At 43.9% G+C, this 18,108-nt stretch overlaps 1 protein-coding gene across 1 annotated transcript in view; it reads left to right on the top strand.

Annotated features, from left to right (window-relative positions):
* The first annotated feature begins 4,928 nt into the window (after positions 1 to 4,928).
* LOC126995271 (neural cell adhesion molecule 1-B-like) overlaps positions 4,929 to 18,108 on the top strand; it is a 49,018-nt gene continuing 35,838 nt past the window's right edge. Inside the window, exons 1-2 of the mRNA XM_050854759.1 lie at positions 4,929 to 4,941; positions 5,370 to 5,500. Of these exons, the coding sequence (XP_050710716.1) occupies positions 4,929 to 4,941; positions 5,370 to 5,500 (144 nt within the window). The remainder of the gene's footprint in view (positions 4,942 to 5,369; positions 5,501 to 18,108) is intronic.

Raw genomic sequence — 18,108 nt, 5'->3', positions numbered from 1 at the left:
TAGGTTTACTCAAGAAAAATTTACGTCTTAAGAAAAATTGATCTTGTGAAATTCTAACATACAAGATTATCATAGCTGCGGGAAAGTCGTCATCTGTGGACGTCGAACTCGAGACATAATTATCAGTCCATCGTGTCGCCAATCCCGTGCCTAATACACCTCAGCGTCTGTCGGCAGCGGCGACGTCTCCTTCCCGGTGAAGGTCATCACCCTTCATCCCCCGCCACGCTCCAGGCCTCCTGAGGTCTCGTGGGATTAACATGACTCGGAGATCATCCAGCAGCTTTGTGTGTTCCCGCCCGGCAGCTGCCTCGTCCCTGCAGGCGGTGAGGCTCGGGGAGCGAATAACCATGAACTGACATCTTGCTGAACTACGCACAAACATATTTTTTCTTAACATAAAATGTTCATCCTAGTTTTTAATGCAATATACATTATTGTGAGAGAAGGTTATGGTTTTCATTTAGTTTCCGCATACGTTCGACTGCGCTGGTCACAATTATTTATTTTCTAAGCTAAGCAAAGAAAATCAGTGTTTTTATTTTTTATCATGATATGCATTAGAAAACTCTCCAGATTAGATATCGAACACTGAACAGCGACACAAGCCACAGCCGGGCGACATCGCTGTGGCAACTATCAACCCAAAAAAAACACGAGATAGATAATTACAAACTTTTATTAAACTAATATTTATATTGACAGTTTGGCTATTATGGCGAAACCTCCTTGCAACAAGTGAGTCGTGGTTAACCGTACTGCATTGTGAGAATCATTGTTTTACACTCCCCGATAGCTCATGGAAATGGACACAAAAAATAAATCAAGCAATGGATTGAAAACCCAAATTCTTCATCTATCTACTCGACACAATCTTTCAAACACCTATCCCCTATGCTTCGACAACGCTCAGCTGACGCCTTCTTCTACACTAAGCATCCTTGGTTTATCCTTAACTCAAAATCTTAACTGGAAATTTCGCATCTTTCTCACTAAATCAACTTCCTCAAGGTTGGGAGTTCTGTGTCGTCTCCGCCAGTTCTTCTCCCCCGCACAGTTGCTATCCATATACAGGGGCCTTGTCCGCCCTCGTAGAGTATGCATCTCACGTGTGGGGGGCTCCACTCACACAGCTCTCTTGGACAGAGTGGAGTCTAAGGCTCTTCGTTTCATCAGCTCTCCTACTCTTACTAATAGTCTTCTACCTCTTAAATTCCGCCACCATGTTGCCTTTCTTTCTATCTTCTATCGATATTTTCATGCTGACTGCTCTTCTGAACTTGCTAACTGCATGCCTGAGGCCTCCCCCCCTCCCGCGGCCCCGCTGCGCACGATTTTCTATTCATGCTTATCCCTATACTGTCCAAACCCTTTGTGCAAGAGTTAACCAGCATCTTCACTCTTTCATCCCTCACGCTGGTAAACTCTGGAACAATCTTCCTTCATCTGTATTTCCTCCTGCCTATGAATTGAACGCTTTCAAGAGGAGGGTATCAGGACACCTCTCCTCCCAAAATTAACCTATCTTTCGGCCACTCCTCTAACTCTTTTAAGGAGCAGTGATTAGCGTTTTTGTTTCATTATTGATTTTTTTTTATGCCCTTGAGCTGACTCCTTTGCTGTAAAAAAATTTAAAAAAATAAAAACATTGTTTTCTACAGCAATGGGCGGGACAAACTTTCTTCTTTAACAACAGAGGGGAGATCAGCATCCTGTCGTAGGAAACAAAAGTCATGCTTATCACTCGAAACTACATCCATCGAGCATACATCGCACGTGTGTCAGAAGGGAGGGGGGCCACTCCCATAGCCCTTTTCGGGAAATAGTCACAGGCTTTCCGCAACTTCAGCGTTCTTCCTCTTACAGACTCTCCTCTACCGCTTCAATCCTTGGTCTCAGGACAGACTGCCCCGCTCCGCCCTGCTTAAACGGGTAAAGGCGACATAAAGTAATAGCCTATCGCCGCCGAAGGTGATTGTCTCTAGGATGAGGCACACATTCCAAGCATTTTTCTACTACGCATGCGAAAAATTCCTGCTTAAGGGAAGAATCCGCCTCATTTATAAACAGCCCGAGGGGCCTGATTTCGATATAATATTATGTTATGAAGATTAATGCCCTCATCATCATACCCGAAAATAGAACGAATTGTTTTTTTTCTTATTATTATTGATGATTTCTTTTACTGTTTAAAAAAAATGAAGTTTATCTACTACGCCATTTTTGCACTTTTTTGTACTTTGCGCACAAAATACTTTGCAGCCTTTGTAACAAAATGAGGAAAAAAAATGTTAAAACCTTTTAATTTAGCCGCATATGAAAGATAATGGAAACATTGCAGTCAAGATTATTTGCACTATTATGCCAAAAAAAAAAAAAGGAAAAAAATGGGGGAGGGGGTAATTTCGTACTAACCTTGTTCTATAACATCTCTAGTTCTCAATCCTAAAGGTTTATAGTAATCGAGCAAAAAAAAAAAATAAAGGAGATGCCTTTTATATATTATTACCCCTAGTTTTGAGAAAACAGCGATTTTTTTCTCTCCAATTTTCGTGTCATAGCGCAATCAAATACCTGTAAAATGTCCCAGACCTGTTATCGTATGATTCTTTAGGGTTTATTATTCACATATCAATGCATTTATCTTATGATGTGACTCCTGATTCCCCCTCCATTCAAAGGTATTAATCACTCTTGGGCGAGGGTGTCGCAACACGCCAAGTCATTTATTATAGTCAAGTTTGATCTTCAAAACTGGCCTTTTTTACACTCATTGCTTACAGTGTCATCTACTTTTCTCCTCTTGACTTTGGTTGGAGTGGTAGTTTTTTGCTTTGTGCGTTTCAACCCTTTTCTATGTTGAAGTTTGTTATGAACATGCTTATAAGTAGAGGGTACTTGTCATGGCCAATACGGTGTTCTATCAATTTTTTTTTACACCACTGGAAGCAACTAACGGGCAACAAAAAGTAAGTGTAAAAAAAAAGAACGCTAATCCCTGCTCCCACAAAAGTGGCCAAAAGAGAGGTCAATTTCGGATTGAGAGGTGTCTTGATACACTCTTCTTGAAAAAAATACAAACGAAGGGAGGCTGTTCCAGAGTTTACCAGTGTAAGGGATGAAAGAATGGAGATGCTGGATAACTCCTGCATAAGGGATTTGGACAGTATAGGGATGAGCTAGAGTAGAACGTCGAGTGCAACGGAGCCGGGGGGGGGGGGGGGGGGGCATGGAGACGAGTTCAGAAGAGAAGTCAGCATGAAAATATCGATAGAAGATAGAGAGGCAACATGGTGGCGGAATTTAAGAGGTAGAAGACTATCAGTAAGAGGAGGGGTAGTTGATGAGACGAAGAGCCTTAGACTCTACTGTGACCAAGAGAGCTGTGTTTATGGAATGAATTTATGGGGGAATTTGTGGTCCCCCCCCAAGGCGGGGACTCCGAGGCATGGTTATTGAACGCCATTTTGAATTTTGGGAAAAGGTGTGTGTGTTGTGTGAATGTAGTGTGGTGTGGATAGAGGGATAATCTGTCTATAGAGAGCATGCTGAACTACTCTCTGGTGTAGATGAGACAGTAGGGAAACGGATAGTGAGGTAATGGGAAGGGTCTTTGGGGGGCTTCAGCACCCTCCTCACATCCCATATATACCTCACCGGGAGTGGCTTCCGCCCGTTCGGTAGGTGTCTTCCTACCTACTCCAGCTATATATATATATATATATATATATATATATATATATATATATATATATATATATATATATATATATTCTCGCTAAATCAGCTTCCTCGAGGTTGGGCGTTCTGTATCGTCTCCGCCAGTTCTTCTCCCCCGCGCAGTTGCTATCCATATACAGGGGCCTTGTCCGCCCTCGTATGGAGTATGCATCTCACGTGTAGAGGGGCTCCACCCACACAGCTCTTCTGGACAGAGTGGAGGCTACGGCTCTTCGTCTCATCAGCTCTCCTCCTCCTACTGATAGTCTCCTACCTCTTAAATTCCGCCGCGATGTTGCCTCTCTTTCTATCTTCTGTCGATATTTCCACGCTGACTGCTCTTCTGAACTTGCTAACTGCATACCTCCCCCCCCTCCCACGGCCCCGCTGCACACGACTTTCTACTCATGCTCATCCCTATACTGTCCAAACCCCTTATGCAACAGTTAACCAGCATGTTTACTCTTTCATCCCTCACGCTGGTAAACTCTGGACCAATCTTCCTTCATCTGTATTTCCTCCTGCCTACGACTTGAAGTCTTTCAAGAGGAGGGTATCAGGACACCTGTCCTCCCGAATTTGACCTTGCTTTTGGCCACCTCTTCTGGTTCTTTTATGGGAGCAGCGATTAGCGGGCTTTTTTTATTTTTTTTCTGTGCCCTTGAGCTGCCTCCTTTGTTGTAAAAAAAAAAAAAATATATATATATATATATATATATATATATATATATATATATATATATATATATATATATATATATATATATATATATTTATATTGTTAGTGTGCGCGCGCGGGTGAGGGTGTGCGCGCGCGCGTATGTGTGTGTGTGTGTGTGTGTGTGTGTGTGTGTGTGTGTGTGTGTTACGTAATCTGTTCACCAATAATATGTCGTAGTAGCCTAGCTTCGTCACATCTTCAGATGTATTATACAAGTCGGCATTATATAGAATGTGTGATGTGTCAGTGTGGCTTCTGATTCTGCATTTACCATGTAGAGAGATAAAGGAGAAGCATCATTCTCGCTGACTCACATTGGCTGCAATTTTCCTCGACTAACAGTTCGTCAGAGGAGTGGATAGTCTCTGCAATGTCATCCTCATTGTTTGAGTAGAAAGAAAGCGCTATGCATCATGTAACATGAAGATGTATAGAGTATTATGTATAGTGGTGTTTATGCTTTGGGCAAATAACTTTTTTTTTCGCAATGCTGGGTCATGGTATGAATGTAACTCCGCTATCGCTACACATTTTTTCCCTACCTGTGCTTAGTTCGTCGTCGTCATCACTGTCATCTGCCTTGGAACTATACCTTCTTTTTCATGAAAACATGTGCCGCGTCGTGCAGCCACGCTCTCTAGTCTCGTCAGCCTGTGCCCGCTCGGTACGTGGAATGTATAACCTGCACCACCTACTTAATACGTACTGAACGGCAGCACCATCTGTTGAATGTAATTGAATTCTGCTACATTTTTTTTCAATACACTCGTCCATCTCTTACATACATGTTTTCCCTTTTTACAAATCTCATTTCCCCACACCTACTTCCCCCGTCAGCCCCACGCCCTTACCCCATTTGTTCATTTCATCCCAAGGGATCAGTGTCACCATCACACCCGCCACTCACCTCCCCCTCTGTCTCCCCTAGATCCGCCAGTAGCCTCGCTGGAGCTGGGTGGTAGGTCGGCTTCGGTAGTGGTGCATGAAGGAGAGGACGTCACCTTCACATGCAATGTGGACGCCAACCCACCCTCATACAAGACTACCTGGTACCTGGCGGTAAGTGACGTGTGGGTGTTACAAGTGACACATATTTACATGATGTCCCTAATGGACATGCAGGTGTCATGTAGCTGTGGTATGTGTTGTGTATATCTCGTGTGCGTTATGTGATTGGTGGTATATGATGTCACACAAGCGGTGGGTTTTATACACTAGATGGTACGCGTTGTCTGCCAAGTGGTGGGCAATGTGTACCTGACGGCATGCGTTATCTGCCATTAGTGATGATGCAAGAGGCATGGGAGCCATTGCTCGTAAAGGGTCCCTCTTATCTGATCATAGCCTCATATCATGGTAGGAGGAGGTAGGAAGACACCTACCGAACGGGCGTGAGCTACTCCCGGTGAGGATTTATAGGAAGCGAGGAGGTTGCTGAAGCCATTCAAAGACCCTTCCCATGTCCTCACTGACCATTTTCCTTTTGTTTCATCAACACCAGAGAGCAGTTCAGCATGCTCTCTACAGAAAGTTCCTCTCTCTTTCTACACCACACTACATTCACACAACACACACACCTTTTCCCAAAATTCAAAATTCAAAATGGCGAAAAATAACACTGCCTCGGAGTCCCCGCCTGGGGGGGGGGGCCATAAATTCCCCCAGGGAGGACTCCCCTTCTGGCTGCCGACTTGAGAGGTGTCCTGATGGCTCCTCGAACCTCCTCCTTATCAATTTCTGAAACATTCGTGGTCTTCGTTCTAATTTTCATTCTGTGGAACACCATCTCTCCTCCTCCAAACTTCATCTTCTCTTCCTCACCGAAACACAGGTTTCTGAGGCTACTGACAGCAACCTCTACTCTGTTCCCTCCTACTATCTCTATCCTAAATTTCAATCCAAAGCTGGATGTTGCGCCTACGTTCGCTACGACATCACTTGCTCTCGTGCCCACGACCTTGACTCTTCTAAATTTTCCACCATCTGGCTACGACTTCATTGTCATTCTATTACTAAATGCATCTGTGCTGTTTATCTATCACCTAACTCTACTAACTATGTAAAATTCTTTGACTATTTGAATTCTAAAGTGGAGCACATCTTGACTCATTCTCCCTTCGCTGAAATCTCCATCTTGGGAGATTTCAATGTTCACCACCAGCTTTGGCTTTCATCCTCTTTCACTGACCAGCCTGGTGAACAAGCCTACAACTTTGCTCTCCTCAACGACCTAGAGCAGTTGGTTCAGCACCCTACACGTATTCCCGACCGTCTTGGAGACAGGCCCAACATTCTAGACCTCTTCCTTACCTCTAATCCTTCTGCTTACTCTGTCAAACTGTTCTCTCCGTTGGGCTCCTCCGATCATAACCTTATTTCTGTTTACTGTCCTATCGCTCCTGTACATCTTCTGGACCCACCGAAGAGGCGATGCTTCTGGCATTTTGCTTCAGCTCGGTGGGACGACTTGAGGATGTACTTTTCCGATTTCCCGTAGAATGATTACTGCTTCCAGGAGAGAGACCCCTCTGTGTGTGCCCAGCGCATCACAGAGGTGTCTCTGGAATGGAGGCATACATTCCACGTTCTTTCTCTACTCCTCATGCTAAAAAGCCTTGGTTTAATCATGCTTGTTCTCGTGCTATTAAAGAAAGAGAGGCAGTTCACAAAAGGTTCCAGAGCCTTCGAACTCCCGCTAACTATGACCTTTACATTTCAGCCCGGAATCGTGCCAAATCTATTCTCCGACTTACCAAAACTTCTTTTATCAATAGAAAATGTCAGCACCTTGCTTCTTCTATTTTTTCCCGTGACTTCTGGCATCTAGCCAAAAATATCTCCTCCAATTTCACTTCTTCCTCTTTCCCTCCTCTCCTTAACCCTGACGGCAGCACTGCCGTCTCATCGGTCTCTAAGGTTGAACTCTTCGCTCAAACTTTCTGTAAGAACTCCACCCTGGACGATTCTGGGCATATTCCTCCTACTCATCCCCCCCTCTGACTCCTTTATGCCTGTTATTAAGATTCTTCCAAATGATATTTTCTATGCCCTCTCTGGCCTCAACTCTCAGAAGGCTTATGGACCTGATGGAGTGCCTCCTATTGTCCTTAAAAACTGTGCTTCCGTGCTGACACCCTGCCTGGTCATGCTCTTTCGTCTCTGTCTATCAACATCTACCTTCCTGCTGGAAGTATGCCTTTGTACAGCCTGTGCCTAACAAGGGTGACCGTTCCAATCCCTCAAACTACCGCTCTATAGCTTTACTTTCATGTATATCTAAACTTTTGAATAAATCCTTAACCGGAAGATTCAAAAGCACCTTTCCACTTCTAACCTTCTATCTGATCGCCAGTATGGGTTCCGCAAGGGGCGTTCCACGGGCGATCTTCTTGCTCTCTTAACTGACTCTTGGTCATCTTCTCTTAGCCGTTTCGGTGAAACTTTCTCTGTTGCGCTAGACATATCGAAAGCCTTCGATACAGTCTGGCACAAGTCTTTGCTTTCTAAACTACCCTCTTCCGGATTCTATCCTTTCCGGCCGTTCTATCTCTGCTGTGGTAGACGGTCACTGTTCTTCCCCTAAACCTATCAACAGTGTTGTTCCAAAGGGCTCTGTCCTCTCACCCACTCTCTTCCTGTTATTCATCAATGATCTTCTTTCCATAACAAACTGTCCTGTCCACTCATACGCCGACGACTCCACTCTGCATTATTCAACTTCTTTCAATAGAAGACCATCTCAACAGGAATTACAAGACTCCAGGCTGAAAGCTGCAGAACGCTTAACCTCAGACCTTGCTATCATTTCCGATTGGGGCAGAAGGAACCTTGTGTCCTTCAATGCCTCAAAAACTCAATTTCTCTACCTATCAACTCGACACAATCTTCCAAACACCTATCCCCTATTCATCGACAACATTCAGCTATCACCATCTTCAACGCTAAACATCCTCGGTCTATCCTTAACTCAAAATCTCAACTGGAATCTTCACATCTCCTCTTTCGCTAAATCAACTTCCTCGAGGTTGGGCGTTCTGTATCGTCTCCGCCAGTTCTTCTCCCCCGCGCAGTTGCTATCCATATACAGGGGCCTTGTCCGCCCTCGTATGGAGTATGCATCTCACGTGTGGGGGGCTCCAGTCACACAGCTCTTCTGGACAGAGTGGAGTCTAAGGCTCTGCGTCTCATCAGCTATCCTCCTCCTACTGATAGTCTTCTACCTCTTAAATTCCGTCGCGATGTTGCCTCTCTTTCTATCTCCTATCGATATTTTCACGCTGACTGCTCTTCTGAACTTGCTAACTGCATGCTCTCCCCTCTCCCGCGGCCCCGCTGCACACGACTTTCTACTCATGCTTATCCCTATACTGTCCAAACCCCTTATGCATGAGTTAACCAGCATCTTCACTCTTTCATCCCTCACGCTGGTAAACTCTGGAACAATCTTCCTTCATTTGTATTTCCTCCTGCCTACGACTTGAACTCTTTCAAGAGAAGGCTATCAGGACACCTCTCCTCCCGAAATTGACCTCTCTTTCGGCCACCTCTTTTGATTCTTTTTTAAGAGCAGCGAGTAGCGGGCTTTTTTTATTATTGTTTCCTTTTTTTGTACCCTTGAGCTGTTTCCTTTGTTGTGAAAAAAAATATCGGTCATATTTATTTTTAAAGCTTCACACTGGCTCGCGGCTACATCTTCAGGGAGACTGTTCCATTGGTCTGTAACTCTCGCATTAAAGAAATTGTTCCTCTTTGACGTTCTGTGCTTGGGGTTTATTAGCTTTAGGCTATGTCCTCTGGTGTTTTTTAACTCCGTCCTGCAAGTTGTCGGAGATGACCGTTCCTAAGTGAATTAAACTCATGGATCTTTAAAGTCTACATCACGTCTCTTCCTTTTTTCCTCTCTTGCAGTATTGTTAGTCTTAGACGAGTCAGCCTCTCCTCGTAGGGCAGGTGTGACAGCTCCGGGACCAATGTAGTGACTCCGTTTTACCCGTTCTTGTTTATCTCCTCGAGTGTACGGGGACCATGCCTGGATGCTATATTAAAAACGGGGTCTGATCAGGGATTTGTACAACGAGACAAACATTACTGTGTCCAGGTAGGTGTTGGTCTTCCTTAATATTACCACCATGGAGCTGGCACGCTGCCTTGGTTCCAGATGAATTCCCTTAGGTTTGGGGTAACGGATACTCCTATTTGTTTTCCTCTGCAGCGGATAATGGAGTATTCCACATGTGGTACTGGTACTCAGGATATCCCCTCTCGAGGTGTATGACCTTACATTTATATTTCTTAAACTGCAGTAACCTATTGTTGCTCCATTCGAGTAGTTTGGTGACATCCTCTTGTAGTTTTCTGCACCTGAGGAGGTTATGGTCTTACTGTGGAGCTTTGCATCATCCGCAAATGAATTCCCAATGGACTGAACGTACTCCACATGGTCTTTATGTACAGTCGCGGACAAAAGTCCTGCGTCGCTTCCAACCCCAGCGTGAGTCCGAGACACCTGAGGTTCGAACAAACGGAGCAGCGATCCAAGAGATGGCACACGTGTTTAAGTGCTGTTTGTGTTCTGAACGTAAAATTATCACCATAATCTGATAACGTTACCAACTACAGAGCCGTGCAGTGTGACAGGATCTCGTCCAGCATGCAGGCCAGGAAATAGATGTCTCCTGCAGGCTGGCGGGGCTCGCATTCGACCACCTCGGGGGCCATCCACTGGCATCCAGGGCACCAAAGAATGGTCGTATGGCTCTTAGGAGAGCGTGTGGCCTTAACTCCGCGCCAAGCCGTAGTCGATGAGGGAGACGTGCAGGTGACTGTTGTCAGGATCGCGTCTCACCACCGCGTTGTTGGCCTTGATGTCGTTGTACATGACGCCGCGGACGTGGACCTGCTGCAGGGCGCGGCACAGATCAAGGAAGGCGCGCAGCACTCCGGCATCGGTGGGCGCCAGGCGCGGGAGGGCCTCGAAGGTGTGTTCGCCGCAGTAGGAAGTAAGCAGGGCAAGTTCCTGGCTCTTCCCGTCGCTAACGCCTAGCAGCCGCGGTTGAGGGCTAGTAGCGTGCGGGCCTCGTAGACAAAGTCTTTGTTCCCCTTTAGTTTGGACAGCTTGAGGCAGCGCAAGGCGCCTAAGTAGTTGACCAGGACGACAGATCAGGAGACCCCTCCCCCCGCAGGCGTGTGCCAGGGTTCTGCAGTAGGTCGTGGATGACGCCGTCAGAGAGGGCAACGGGTTCCACGTGAGGGCACATGGTGCTGTTCTGTGGGTTTTTTGCATGTAGCACTTGGCCCAGTAGATGTTCTTCTAGTTTAGATTCAGCACGTCACCTCTTATTGCTGGCGGCCCTTTTGGGGAGATTGGAGTTGACATTGCACCTGGCTGCGTCTAGAGCTGGTGACCCTCTGATATCAAGGAATGGGAACACTGGCTCCTGCCTCCCTCTGCTTCTCTCGGACCACTTCATTCCCCTCCATTATCTCCTGAGCCTTCTCTCCCTCTTCTCCAAATTTCCCAACTGTGCGTGCCTCTTTTACTATAGATTTCGAGCATCTGGATTATCTGATGATATTGTTCTTTTTAACGAAATGAGAAGTAATGTGCATCATATGTTATAAGTATTTAACAAGGATAGTTACGAATGTTACGAGCAATAGGATCTTGGTGTATAAGCACTAGAAACAGTATATATATATATATATATATATATATATATATATATATATATATATATATATATATATATATATATATATATATATATATATATATATATATATATATATATATATATATATATATATATATATATATATATATATATATATATATATATAAACTTACACTCGTTGTAATATTTGAAATGTGATACATTTTATCATTTCCAATGGATTCCAGCCAAGCTGGTTTTACAGCAAATCCACACACCCATCGAGGCTAAGCATCTTGCGAAGTTTGGTTGAACCAGTAGATAATGCTATTGAGTATGTTTCTGATGACACTGGTGACGAGGATGGAGGAGGAGCAATAAACAATTTGCCTGGAAGTATGCTTCGAGCTCCTGCTGTTTTGGATGATGAAAATCTTATGGATGATGAGCAGTATGAACCAAAAGGAAAGAAACAAAATCCAACGCTGAAAGAAAATGGGTAAAGAGGAACATTGCTGCATGGGAGAATGCCACTATTTTCTCTAAAATAATGATAAATGTGAAAATCGGAAAACCAAAAACCAGAGTCCATCACAATACTTTGAGTTGTTTTTTGACGAAACACTGAGCAACATTATTGCAACCAAAAGTAATAAGGTATGCATCCCGAGAACACTTAAACCTGCAGGTTACAGTTGAGGAAATAAGATGAATCTTAGGAATACTGATTCTCAGTGGCTATGTATCGCTCCCAAGGAGGATAATGTTTTGGGAAAAATTTGCTGATACATAAAACCACCTGGTCACCAATGCCGAGAGAATGGTTAGATTTGAACCAATATTTAGGGATCTTCATTTTGCTGAAAACAATCAGTTAGACAAAAATTATAAATTTGCAAAAGTAAGACCACTCTTAGATCACCGGAGAAAGATGTTTAGTCAATGTGTGCATATTTTGGGAAACATGGTTGTGAACAATTCATGCAGGGAAAGCCAATTCGCTTTGGCTGCAAAGTTTGGTATGTAACATATGTATTAGGCTACTTAGTGTGGTTTGACCGTTTGAGATTTACTGAGGAAAGAGTCAAAAAACAGAAAGCAGCCTTGGTTTGTGATGATATCTTGTGACAAAGTTTGTCCAGACACTACTACCTCCCAGCCAACAGGCGAACCACTTGTGTTTTGACAACTTATTTACCAGTGTAAAGACAATGGCCGCATTAAAAGATTTATCAGTAAAAGGAAGTGGCACCGTACGAGATGACATAATCGAAAAGGGTCCACTTGAAAAGAAATTGGAACTGAAAAAGAAAGAGGTGTGTACGATTTAAGAGTAGACACGAAAAAGATTGGATAATTGTATCTTGCTGGAATGGCAATAGTGTGGTAAATGTGTGTTCAAATGGAGTGGGCATAGAACCATTTTCCATGCCAACACGTTACAGTGCCAAGGAAAAGGAAATGATTCAAATAAAGCAACCACATATGGTGAAGATATATAATGAACATGTGGGTGGAGTTAGCAGAATGGACCAGAATGTCTCAAAATATAGAACTGCAATAAAGAGTAAAAAATGGAATGCCAGCATTGTGACATATTGTATTGATGTTGCAATCAACAATGCTTGGCAACTCCAAAATGGATCTAGCATTTAGGCGCAACTTTGTACGCTTCTATCTAGAAAGCTATGCTGAGCCTCCATGCCAAGGCAAGCGAGGTAGACTGAGTAGTAGGTCAGATGATTCCCGATATGATTTCCATGAACACTGGGTTGTTCCACAAAGTAGTCAAACACGATGTGACAGTCTTCTACCTCTTAAAATCCCCCGAAATGTTGCCTTTCTTCCTATCTTCTATCGATATTTTCATGCTGACTGCTCATCTGAACTTGCTAACTGCATGCCTCCCCCCCTCCCGCTGCCACGCTGCATTCGACTTTCTTCTTTAGCTCCTCCCTATACTGCCCAAACCCCTTATGCAAGAGCTAACAAGCATCTTCATTATTTTATCCCTTACACTGGTAGACTAGAACATCCTTCCTTCGTATGTATTTCCTCCTGCCTATGACTTGACCTCTTTCAACAAGAGTGTATCAAGACTCCTCTCCATCCGAAATTGACCCCTCTTTTGGCCACTCTTTACTTACCACTTTTAAGGGAGCAGCGATTAGAGGGCTATTTTTCTAAACATCCTTTTTGTTGTCCTTGAGCTGCCTCCTGTACTTAAAAAAAAAAAAAGGAAAATGTGTCAGGGAATATCACACTCGGTAGGAAAGTTGGAAGTTAGACACATGAAAAAGTAGAAACATTGTTACATGTGTAGCATTCATGTATGATAAAAGGTACGGATTTGCCTAGCGACCTACATATAAGACGCCACGTAATTTACGTTAGAAATTTCATTTTCGCTGATAAATGAAGACAAATGTATTGTGTGAGTCTAATTTACCCTACATGCAAAGTTACAGAACACATTTAGAATATCCTACTTGGTGTAAATTTCTTAACCCGTGGGCTTCGGCTATGGGAAAGCCGAGAAGTGGCCGAGAAACGTCAACATCATACTGCATTATGAGACTAAGAAAAGAGCATGGAACCTATATCAGAGTACTCCTCTAATAACCATAAAGCCGTTAATAAAATTTACTTTTATTCAAACTCCATTCTTTTTGGGTGATGTTTGTTACAAAATAAACAGTCTCGTAACGTGTGGCATCTAGCCGAGAGTCGCTTGTTGTCTACTTTAGAAAATTTGACAAGTGATTACTGTAAGGATAGCTAATTCAGTCTGCCATGACCTTACAGCACCACCTATGACAAATGAGCTCACCTCAAGATCACTCACTCACCACAATGACCCAGGGCATGCATGGTGAGTTGCTCTATGCTGCCACCGCGTACAATTAGCTCGAATTAGAGGTTTTGAGCCGAGCCCCAAACGGGGTCCGCCCTTTCAGAGGAATTCTCTAAATAGGGTCAAGTGAATCACCGGGGGCAGTGTCAGCTTAGAAAATGGCGCCACTATAAAACACTTGCCTGCAGTTCTAACGGTCTGAGGCCGACCACCCGGCCCCATCAAGAAAACCTACTAGTGCTGTGGGTCGAACGTAATAAAAGAGTCCAAATGCTAGCTTTTAAATATACTGTAGTTGGTTATTTATGTTTCTTGTGCAAGTCTTGGCTTTAGTGTGTGAACATAAGGTAAAAAAAAAAGTATTGTTGCACTAACAAAGTTGACGAACATGTGTGTACAGTGCTCTTAATGTGATACTGCACTAATTTAGGTATGTCGAAAGTCAATGAAACCATAAAAAAGGGGCTACAACATTAATTATAATTCAAACATATTAGGTAATGCCTTTCACAGTAATGCCTACCGACCACCCAGTCAGACTGGTAGGACATCCTCAGTTTTTATAAAGCAGTTGGGAAGTTCTCGCCAGGATACACTACTCAAACAAAAACAGAAATTGCAGACAAGTCCAAACCCATGATTTATGAGAAAGAATATGGGAAATGTGCCAAGGAGCTAATGAACGAAACGGTCTCATCAGATGGATAGAAAATAAAATCACAATGAGCAAATGGTATGCGTTACCGTCACAACTTCAAATGGCCATATATATCTAGTGGATACGATACACAAGTGGCCATTCAGCTTGATGTCACAAATATCATAAATTCAGAAGTAAGGAAGATCTTAGCTGCCAGGTTAGTTGTGTTGTGACGCAACACCTGATGGAGTGCCTCCTATTGTCCTTAAAAACTGTGCCTCCGTGCTGTCACCCTGCCTGGTCAAACTCTTTCGCCTCTGCCTGTCAACATCTACCTTTCCTTCTTGCTGGAAGTATGCCTTCATACAGCCTGTGCCTAAGAAGGGTGACCGCTCCAATCCCTCAAACTACCGTCCTATAGCTTTACTTTCTTGTCTATCTAAAGCTTTTGAATCAATCCTTAACCGGAAAATTCAAAAGCACCTTTCCACTTCTGACATCCTATCGGATCGCCAGTATGGGTTCCGCAAGGGGTGTTCTACTGGTGATCTCCTAGCCTTCTTAACTGACTCTTAGTCATCCTCTCTTACCCGTTTCGGTGAAACCTTTGCTATTGCACTAGACATATCAAAAGCTTTTGATGGGGTCTGGCACAGATCTTTGTTTTCCAAACTACCCTCCTACGGTTTCTATCCTTCTCTCTGTACCTTTATCTCCAGTTTCCTTTCTGACCGTTCTATTTCTGTTGTGATAGACGGTCACTCTTCTTCCCCTAAATCTATTAAGAGTGGTGTCCCACAGGGTTCTGTCCTATCTCCCACTCTTTTTCTGTTGTTCATTGATGATCTTCTTTCCAAAACGAACTGTCCTATCCATTCCTACGCCGATGATTCCACTCTGCATTACTCAGCTTCTTTTAATAGAAGATCCACCCTACAGGAACTTAACGATTCAAGGCTGGAGGCTGCAGAACGCTGAGCCTCAGACCTTACTATTATTTCCGATTGGGGCAAGAGGAACCTGGTGTCCTTCAATGCCTCAAAAACACAGTTTCTCCACCTATCCACTCGACACAATCTTCCAAACAACTATCCCCTATTCTTTGACAACACCCAGCTATCACCTTCCTCAACACTAAACATCCTCGGTCTATCCTTAACTGAAAATCTCAACTGGAAACTTCATATCTCATCTCTTACTAAATCAGCTTCCTCGAGGCTGGGCGTTCTGTGCCGTCTCCTCCAGTTCTTCTCCCCCGCACAGTTGCTGTCCATATACAGGGGCCTTGTCCGCCCTCGTATGGAGTACGCATCTCATGTGTGGGGGGGGCTCCACTCACACTGCTCTTCTGGACAGAGTGGAAGCTAAGGCTCTTCGTCTCATCAGCTCTCCTCCGCATACTGATAGTCTTCTACCTCTTAAATTCCGCCGCAATGTTGCCTCTCTTTCTATCTTCTATCGATATTTCCACGCTGACTGCTCTTCTGAACTTGCTAACTGCATGCCTCCCCCCCTCCCGCGGCCCCGCTGCACTCGACTTTCTACTCATGCTCATCCCTATACTGTCCAAACCCCTTATGCAAGAGTTAACCAGCATCTTCACTCTTTCATCCCTCACGCTGGTAAACTCTGGAACAATCTTCCTTCATCTGTATTTCCTCCTGCCTACGACTTGAACTCTTTCAAGAGGAGGGTATCAGGACATCTCTCCTTTCGTATTTGACCTTGTTTTCGGCCACCTCTTTTGTTTCTTTTTTAGGAGCAGCGAGTAGCGGGCTTTTTTTTTATTATTGTATTCTTTTTGTGTGTGCCCTTGAGCTGCCTCCTTTGTTGTAAAAAAAAAAAAAAATGCAGCAAACGTCAGCAAGATGATAAAACAATTAGAACAGGCAAAGGAACTGAAGCTGCTAACGTGTAGTTGCACCGCACACATTATAAATGTCTTGTTACTCAAAATAACATGTGGTATATGTTGTAAAGTACTTTTGAAACATTCACTCTGCTTCAGCAAGATACTGTCAGGAAGGCGGTCAACATCTTGTTATGCCCCGTGACACTAGACGGAACAGCTTGTGTAACTGATTTAATATATATATATATATATATATATATATATATATATATATATATATATATATATATATATATATATATATATATATGATTTTTTTTTTCTTTACAATAGAGGAAACAGTTCAAGGGCATAACAAAAGGAAACAATGATGAAATAAAAAGCCCGCTAAACACTGCTCCTGCAAAAGAGTCAAGAAGAGTGGCCGAAAGAGAGGTCAATTTCGGGTGGAGAGGTGTCCTGATACCCTCCTCTTGAAAGAGTTCAAGTCGTAGGCAGGAGGAAATACAGGTGAAGGAAGATTGTTCCAGAGTTTATCAGCGTGAGGGATAAAAGCGTGAAAATGCTGCTTAACTCGTGCGTAAGGGATTTCGACAGTAAAGGGATGAGATTGAGTAGAAAGTCGTGTGCGACGAGGCCGCGGGAGGGGGGAGGCATGCAGTTAGAAAAAAAGTTCAGAAGAGCAGTCAGCGTGAAAATATCGATAGAAGATAGAAAGAGAGGCAAAATGGCGGCGGAATTTAAGAGGTAGTAGACTATCAGCAAGAGGAGGAGAGCTGGTGAGACGAAGAGCTTTAGACTCCACTCTGTCCAACAGAGCTATGTGAGTGGAGCTCCCCCATACACGTGAGATGCATACTCCATACGAGGGCGGACAAGGCCCCTGTATATGGATAACAACTGTGCGGGGGAGAAGAATTGGCGGAGACGATACAGAATGCCCAACCTCGAGGAAGTTGATTTAGTGAGAGAGAAGATGTGAAGTTTCCAGTTAAGATTTTGAGTTAAGGATAAACCGAGGATGTTTAGTGTTGAAGAAAATGACAGCTGAGTGTTGTTGAAGAATAGGGGATAGATGTTTGGAAGATTGTGTCGAGTTGATAGGTGGAGAAATTGGGTTTTTGAGGCATTGAAGGACGCAAGGTTCCTTTTACCCCAATCGGAAATGATAGCAAGGTCTGAGGTTAAGCGTTCTGCAGCCTACAGTCTGGAGTCATGTAATGTCTGTTGAGAGGGTCTTTTGTTGAAAGAATTTGAAAAATGCACAATGGAGTCGTCAGCGTATGGGCAGTTGTCTGGGCGTCCCCTTGGTCTCCGGCATTCATGGTTGTCTTCTACCAAAACAACTCTATAAGCAGGAACTACGTCTGGGAAGCGTGTCACGTACCCATATACCGGAGTTGGCGTTCACGGACCAAGCTTGTAACATGGCTCGATCCAGTTTTATGATATAGTCATTGGTTCGACATAAAGTCATTCCAGCGATATCCCATGAACCAGCGAAGGTTCGTGATACCAAAGGCATTGACACGCCTCTCCAAGTCACTATTCAGTGTCTTTGTTCGCCTGTATAGATATCGACAACGCCATATGCTCGTATTGAGCGAGTCCATACTACTGTGGACCAGGCCACTCCGTCGAGTGAATTCCTGGCAAGACGCACCATTT

The sequence above is a fragment of the Eriocheir sinensis genome, chromosome 7 (genome assembly GCF_024679095.1).
Source record: "Eriocheir sinensis breed Jianghai 21 chromosome 7, ASM2467909v1, whole genome shotgun sequence".
In the NCBI taxonomy this organism is placed as follows: domain Eukaryota; kingdom Metazoa; phylum Arthropoda; class Malacostraca; order Decapoda; family Varunidae; genus Eriocheir; species Eriocheir sinensis.
Note: the sequence above shows the minus strand (reverse complement) of the source record. Positions and strands in the feature narration are given on the sequence as shown.